This window comes from Phascolarctos cinereus, unplaced genomic scaffold (genome assembly GCF_003287225.1).
Source record: "Phascolarctos cinereus isolate Bilbo 61053 unplaced genomic scaffold, phaCin_HiC Scaffold_4;HRSCAF=312, whole genome shotgun sequence".
NCBI classification, from domain to species: Eukaryota; Metazoa; Chordata; class Mammalia; order Diprotodontia; family Phascolarctidae; genus Phascolarctos; species Phascolarctos cinereus.
In genome coordinates this window covers 729,529,238-729,536,584 of record NW_027555847.1, presented here as the reverse complement: position 1 = coordinate 729,536,584, position 7,347 = coordinate 729,529,238, and the positions used below count along the sequence as shown (strand labels likewise).

Sequence of the window (7,347 nt, the reverse complement as noted above, 5' to 3'; positions counted from 1 at the left end):
GATCAAGAGAGCGAGTCTTCGAGGTTCTGGGATTCTTTGGTCCAGCCAGCCCAGCCTGGATGTGATGAGGTGGCTGAGATGAGGAACACTCGTCCAGCATTAATGCTACATTTGGTATGAAGTTAGGGGGATCAACAGTGCTGTCAGAAGCCTTGCCAAACCTGAGCCCACTCACCCCAGAGACTGAGGGGGTGGGGGGGAATGTACTGCCCCCAGGAGCTAAGCAGGAATGTTTGGATCTTAGAAGTAAATATTGCTTTGTGAAAGCTAAGTGATGGAGCTAGGGCGCCCAGCAGTGAGAGGGACAGCACTAGTGGGGGCTCCAGCCACAGCATTAGGGGAGAAACGCCCCCCACTCAGGCCCAGGAGGGGCAGGTGGGAGGTGATAGAGCAGCCTGGCTCTGGGGCTCCTATGTCTGTATGAACTGATGAAGCTGTCTGATAATGGTGCATTTTTGTGTGACTTGAAATGGGAGTTCCCTTTCTATGACTGCTTCTTGGATTTTGTTATTGTTACATAGAAATGCGGTTGATTTTTGAGGATCTATTTTGGAGTCTGATACTTTGCTGAAGCTCTTAATTGTCTCAATTAGTACCTCTGCTGATTTCCTGGAATTTAAGCTGTCATATCATCAGCCAATAGGGATGGTTTTATCTCCTCTTTACCTGTCTCTTACACCTTTAATTTCTGTCTCTTGTCTCAGGGCTGTTGCTAGCCTTTCAAGGATGATATCAGATAATAGTGGGAGAGGACCATCTTTGCTTCAACTCCACATTTACTGGAAAAGGTTCTAGTATATTCCCACTGCATGCCATGAGAGAGTTTGGCTTTAGAAAGCTGTTTGTTAGGAGATCTTAAAAAAGTCTCTCTAAGCATATATTTTGTAAGGTTTTTAGCATGAAAGTGTTATATTTTGTCAGAGGCTTTTTCTGCCTCATGTGGTTTGGGATGTTTCGAATTTTATTTTATTTTATTTTTTTCTGAGGATGACCTTTTTAAATTATATATGCAAATGGGCATAGCATGTACAAAATGATCCATCTTTAGGCTGTCCAGGGTGCAGTAAAATTGTAGTCACTGATGCTCAGCATAATCACTGAAGCGAGATTCACAAATATAACTTAGTCCAACTTGATGAAGCCGATGTCCTTTGCGTACGGTCGGAAGCACTGGCAGCACATGTTCAGGCTGTACTTACGGATCAGGCCATGCCAGTTCAAACACATGCAGCACAACCGAGACCCCTGGCTGAATTTTCGAAGGTGGCTCCAGTAGAGCTGCTGATGACCCATGGTGCCACCAGCAAAGACGGGAGACAAAAGCGATGTTTCAAATTTTAATAAGATTATGTTGATTGTTTTTCTAATGTTGAACCATCCTTGCAGCCTCGGTTACAAAGTCTACTTGACCTAATGAAGGATTTCTTGGATAAATCCCTGTAGTCTGTTTGATAGGATTTTGTTTAAATTTTTGAGTCAACGTTTATTGGTGATATTAGCCTAGGGTTTTCTTTCTGTGTTTTAGCTTTCCCTGATTTAGGTATTAGGGAAATATTTGTCTCATAAGAGGATTCTGGTAGGGTGCTGCTTTCTCAGTTTTTGAGAATAACTTGCAAAGCATGGGTATTTGAAACTTTTTGTATTTTCCCAATTATAAGTAAAATGAATTTTTGATATTCAGTTTTTAAATTTTGAGTTCCAAATTCTCTCCCTTCCTCCCCTTTCTCCTCCTTGAGAAGGCAAGCAATTTGATGTAGATTAGACACATGCAGTCGTGCAAAACATGTGCGTGCACTCACTTGTTAAGAAGTTAGCTAGAAGTCTGTGACACTCTGGCCAGGGTACTTTCTTTGGTGCCTCCCTTACAGCCAGATCAAGTTTCTTTTCTGAGACTCAGTGACTTAGGATCTCTCTGGTCTTCCACTAGTTTGGATTTTGTTACTGTACCACTAACTGTGCATAATGGGCTCTGATTATTCTTCTCATTGACTCTGGTCTAGTTGTGATTTCACCCTTCCTACCCTGAGGACCTGACATTCTCCATACTGGACAGGGGGACCCTGGCCCCTGGCCCTGCTGTGTGAGAGCAAAGGAAATCTTTGATCGATCAGTGCTTAAAAACTCATAACAGCACTTGGCATCAATCTGTCTCATCCCATGGCCAGGCCTGAATTAAAAGGATGCTGGCCTTTCAGCCCTCCCCCAATGCCAGAGTTGAGCCAGATAATGTTGTCAGCTGTCTGGAGGAGGAATAGGGGTGAGGAGACTCGGTCAAGGCCACTGATAAGGTGATATTGCAATGATCTGGGCCAGAGGTGATAAGGTGCTGAAGTGGGGTGGGGGGCTGCCTGCCTCGGCAAAGAAAGCTGATGGGCCGGATGCTGAGGGTGGAAGGGCCAGGGCCCTTCCATGATTAGATGTGGTGAGAGTGAGGAGCTGGGGCTGAGAGTGAGCTGGCCAACAGGAAGGTTCAAAGAGCAGGGCACGGAGGGGAGAGGTAATGAGCTGGCTGTGCCCGGGAGGATGGGGGATGTCTCTGGGCATCCCTCAAAGAGTCCCATGGCGGCTAGGGGGAGGGGCTCTCAGAGAGTGGGGTGAGAGCTGGGCAGAGACCTGGGAATTACTTCATAGGTACTGACTGGGAGACAAACTAGGTAACAGGGCTGGATGAAGCCTGGAAGCCCAACCCCTCAGTGATCATCTTCCTGGGGCACACATGGGAAGCCCTTGAGGCTGGCCCTTCCCTCTACTGATGATCTCCAATTTATGCTGTTTCAATTCTATTCAATAAACCTTTATTAAGCATGTGTGGGACAGCAACCCTAACCCAAATTAAACTCAGAGACTTCACAAGGTAGAAAGCAAAGGTTACCTTTATTACAATCTCGAGAGATGGCTGTCTGCTACTTCAATACACGTGGAGAGAGAAAGAGACCAGTAACAGGGGCCGCCTTATAAAAGCAAATGTCTGCCCACCACGCAAAATCTCCACCCACCACTATCCCTTACCCCCTTAACTGGGAGTGGGCTTATATTCTAACTGGGAGCTGGGGCTTACATTCTAAGCTCAAAAGTTTCTTCCTCCCTTAACTGGGAGGTGGGGCTTACATTCCAGGCTTGAAATTCAAAGACAAGGAAAGAGGTGGGAAGCCAAGGGCAAATGGCTCAGGTTGGGGGTGGGGCAGGGCTTCTTTTTTTCTGTTAAGTGCTTAAAAATAGGGTCTGAGTGGGGGAGGATTTTGAAAGTAATAATCAGGAATTATTGACCCTTTGAGGAGGCTTCACTTCTGAGAGTTCATCTCTCACAAGCGCCTACTAGGCAGCAGGGACAGTGCTAAGCACTAGGGATACAAGAAGAGGCAAAAGAGCTTATGGAGCTTATAATTAAAAAACATACCCCCCCCAATTACATATTAAAATTTTTTGGCATTTTTTTTTTAACTTTTGAGTTCCAAATTCTATCCCTCCCTCCTCCCCTCTCCCTTCCCTAAGATGGTAAGCAATCAGATATAGGTTTTATATATACAATTATGTAAAACATTTCTGTATTAGTAATTTTATGTAAGAAGACTCAAATAAAAGAAAAAGAATGAAAGACAGTGCACAGTAGCCTGCTTCAGTCTGTATTCATTCAGTATCAAGTTCTTTCTCTGGAGGTGGATAGTATGCTTCATCATTAGTCTTTTGGGAGTGTCTTGGATCATTGTATTGATGAGAATGAGTTTATAATTTATTGGGGGATACAAGACAAGCTATACATAAGATAAATAGGAACTCACTAACAGAGGGAAGGCCCTGGAATTGGGGGCTAGGGAAGGCTTCCTGTAGGAGGTAGGATTTTAGTTGGGACATAGTCAGGGAGGTCAGTAGTTGGAGCAGAGGGAGAGCATTCCAGGCATGGGGGGCAGCCAGAGAGAATGCTGAGAGTTGGAGGCTTTGGGGGTCACTGGATGGGAGAGGATTTTATATTTGCCTCCTAGGGAGCTAATGGAGATTATAGAGTAGGGGATGACATGGTCAGATCTGTGTTTTAGAAAAACCACTTTGGTGGCTGAATGGAGGATGGGCTGGAGCAGGAAGAGACTGAGGCAGGCAGTACACCCCCTCCACCCTCAGAGGAGGGGGAGTAATTGACAAGTGTTATTGCAAAGATGAAATGGATTAGAGATGCTGCAGAAGTGAAATGGACCAGAGATGTAGCAGAGGTGAAATGGACCAGAGATGCACAGCAGAGATGAAATGGACCAGAGGTGCAGCAGAGGTGAAATGGACCAGAGATGCTACAGAGGTGAAATGGACAGGCTTTGGCACCACATTGGATCTGGAATAAGAAATAGTGAGGATTTTAGGATGACCCCCAAACTGGGAGCCTGGGGGCCAGGGAGGACAGTGATAGCGAAGGTAGGAGGCAGGGAGGGCTGGGGGAGAAAGGTCAAGTTCTGTTTTGAACATGTCTAGTTTCAGATGTCCACTGAACTAATGTCCACTTGGAGATGTCTGGAGGTCAGCAAAGAGGTCAGGCCATGACAGGTAGATTTGAGAATCATCAGCATAGAGAAGGTCATTCAATCCATGGGAGACAGCAGTGGGACAGAGGGAGAAGGGCAGAGGGCCCAGAACAGAGCCCTGGGGGATGCCCATGGCGAGAGGGCCTGGTCTGGAGGAGGGTCCAGAGGAGGAGACAAAGAAGATCCAGAGCCGAGGGAGAGGAGGAGAACCAGGAGAGGCGGGGTTGGGGGAGAGAAAGTTAGAGGGTAAGGGGGTGGGCAGGGCGGCGGGGAGGGGCTGGTGCACCCGGCTGCTAGCGGGCAGACACGCACGGAGGCGGAGTTCCGGAGTCCAGACAAGACCCCACCTCCTGGGCCGGCCCCCCGCCACCACGCGGGCCTCTGGGAGTCACGTGGGCCGCGGCGCCCCGCCCCCTCCGCGCGTGGTCCGTCGGGGCGCTTAGTGGGTGCGGAAGTGCAGAGGCTCATTCGGCTTATCCCAGCCCCGCTCACTCCTCCCCGTGCCGCCGCCCGCCGGAGCCGCAGCCAAGATGCCGATGTTCGTGGTGCAGACCAATGTGCCGCGCTCCGCGGTGCCCGACTCCCTGCTGAGCGAGCTCACGACGCAGCTGGCCAAGGCCACGGGCAAGCCGGCCCAGGTTGGGGGGGCCGGGATGGCGGGAGTGGGTGGGGGGGAGCCCGGAAGCCGGGATGTCGGCGAGGGGGCCCATGGAGGCCGGGATGGCGGAGACGGGGCCCGGCAGGGTTTAGGGGCCCGGGGCGGGTCGGGCGGTGGCGGCTCCTCCTCAGGCCCCCCTGTGAACGCTCCCCACCCTCCCCACGCAGTACATCGCCGTGCACATCTCGGCCGACCAGCTGATGGCTTTTGGGGGCTCCACGGACCCGTGCGCCCTCTGCAGCCTTCATAGCATCGGCAAGATCGGGCGGGCCCCAGAACAAGGCATACAGCCAGCAGCTCTGTGGCCTGCTCACCAAGCACCTCAAAATTCCCGGGGACAGGTGAGATGGGGAGGGGCAGAGGGGGCCAGGCTCCACCGGGGCACCCAGTGCCCCCTCTCTAGGCCTCAGTTTCCTCCTTTGTGATGTGGGGGGGGATGTACTGGGCGGAATGACCGCAGACTCTTGCCCCCAGCCTGGCCTTTTGGTTCGGGGCCTTCTCTCCAGCTTAAACTTTAAGCTAGCTGGAGGCCCCGGGGTGGGGGTGGAGAGGGGAAGGACTCTGGGCCTGGAGGTGTTGGGGGGAGGGGAGACACTGCCCAGGGGATGGGGGGAGGGGAAGATGCTGCCAGGGGATAGGGGAATTCTAGGGCCTTGGGACCGAGAGGTAGGTCCCCAAGGTGGGGAGGGGCACACAGGGGTCACCTCAAGGCCTAAGCACCTCCTTTTTTCCCGCCAGGATCTACATCAATTACTACGACATGAACGCAGCCAATGTGGGCTGGAATGGGTCCACCTTTGCCTGAGCTCCCCTGCTGTGTGTGCTCCTGTCCTGGCCCAGGCTCCCAAGCTAGGTCCCTTTGCTGTCTGGTCACTCACTGCCTGGTTCTTGTCTAGTTGAGAAACAATAAAATGCTTTTAGGTGTCTGTTGGTGTGTTGAGGGGTACCCCCCCTACATCCTTGCCTGCAGCCATGCTGCTGGGGTCTGAGGGGGGCAGGGGGGTACCTCCATTTCCCCCCAGCTGTGCTCAGAGGCGGCAGCATGGCCAGACTGCTGCCAGAAGGCTCAGCCCCTCCCAAGGCTGCTGCTGCCCAGTCCCAAACGCCAGGGGCTAGCTCTTCCCAGAGGCAGGCCCTCTGCCCACCTCATCAGGGGGACTTGCCGGGTTTGGAGGAGGGGGATGAGCTGGAATGTACCTAGAAAGGTGGGTGGTCTCCAGGATGGTTAGAACCTGGAGTCCTGGCCTTGGGATCTGGGGGGTGGGCACATTGCTGTGGCCTTCTGCTCAGCTCCCAGACCCCCTGGAGAGGTTGGACCAGAGGCTGGTCCCTGAGAGGCCCATTTTAGCCATTGTGTGACCCCTTCAAGGACCAGGGTATCTGAGCTACATCTGCCATTGCCTGCCTGGGAAGGAGCCCCAGATTGCCCCTTAGTCCCTCAAGGTAAAGGCATGCATGGAAGGCCTGGGTGGCCTGGGGCTAGAGACTGGCCACTGGGCCTGCCAACCTTTGCTCTGGACCCTTACCCAACTTCTAACTGGTCATGCACAACTGAGGGGGTAGGGAGAGTTTGCAAACCTCTAGGCCTCCTGTCCTCCACTCCAGCCTCTCCCCAGCTCGGGCCTGTGAGGAGGCCCAGGTTCCTGCCTCTGGTCCTTCCAGGAGAAGGGCCTGTTTTCGGTGAAGCTTGCCGCTTAGATCCTCAGAGAGGGGGCCAAACTTGGGTTAGTAATGGAGGCTGGCCTCTAGCACCCTAAGAGGCAGGGAGGCCCATCTCCCAGCCACTTAGAGCTGGGGAAACCAGCTTGGGCCCTAGCCTGGGACCACGCAGTGGGGCAGGATCAGGATGGCCAGTCACCTGGTCGTTTGACCATCAGGAATATTAATAAGTAGGCAGACCGAAGTGTAAGTATTCTGGGGCAACAGAGACCAGACAAAGGGCAGCCCCTGCCCTTGAGAGACTTAAGGTCCATGGAAAAGGCAGCAGCCAAAGGGTTACCTGGGAGGGGGGTGTTGAAAGGGGGCCAGCCCAGTAAGTAGGGGTGGGGGGAGGAAGGATGGTGGCCTGCCCCCGGCAGAGGGATGTGCTGACTGACTTTGCCCAAGGAGGAGGAGGGAGTGCTTCCATCCATGTCTCTGGTCCTGTGGCCTGAGAAATGGGGATGCGGACGTCATTCTCCA

At 52.4% G+C, this 7,347-nt stretch overlaps 1 protein-coding gene and 1 pseudogene across 1 annotated transcript; one reads left to right on the top strand and one right to left on the bottom strand.

Moving 5' to 3' along the window:
• Positions 1 to 1,057: 1,057 nt before the first annotated feature.
• LOC144456630 (small ribosomal subunit protein uS14 pseudogene) lies at positions 1,058 to 1,293 on the bottom strand (annotated as a pseudogene).
• A 3,614-nt stretch (positions 1,294 to 4,907) lies between these two features.
• MIF (macrophage migration inhibitory factor) lies at positions 4,908 to 6,092 on the top strand. Its single transcript, XM_020977677.2, is given in 4 exon segments — positions 4,908 to 5,146; positions 5,334 to 5,429; positions 5,431 to 5,507; positions 5,905 to 6,092. Coding segments are annotated over 4 exon segments (348 nt in total). The 5' UTR covers positions 4,908 to 5,038; the 3' UTR covers positions 5,972 to 6,092.
• Positions 6,093 to 7,347: the final 1,255 nt, after the last annotated feature.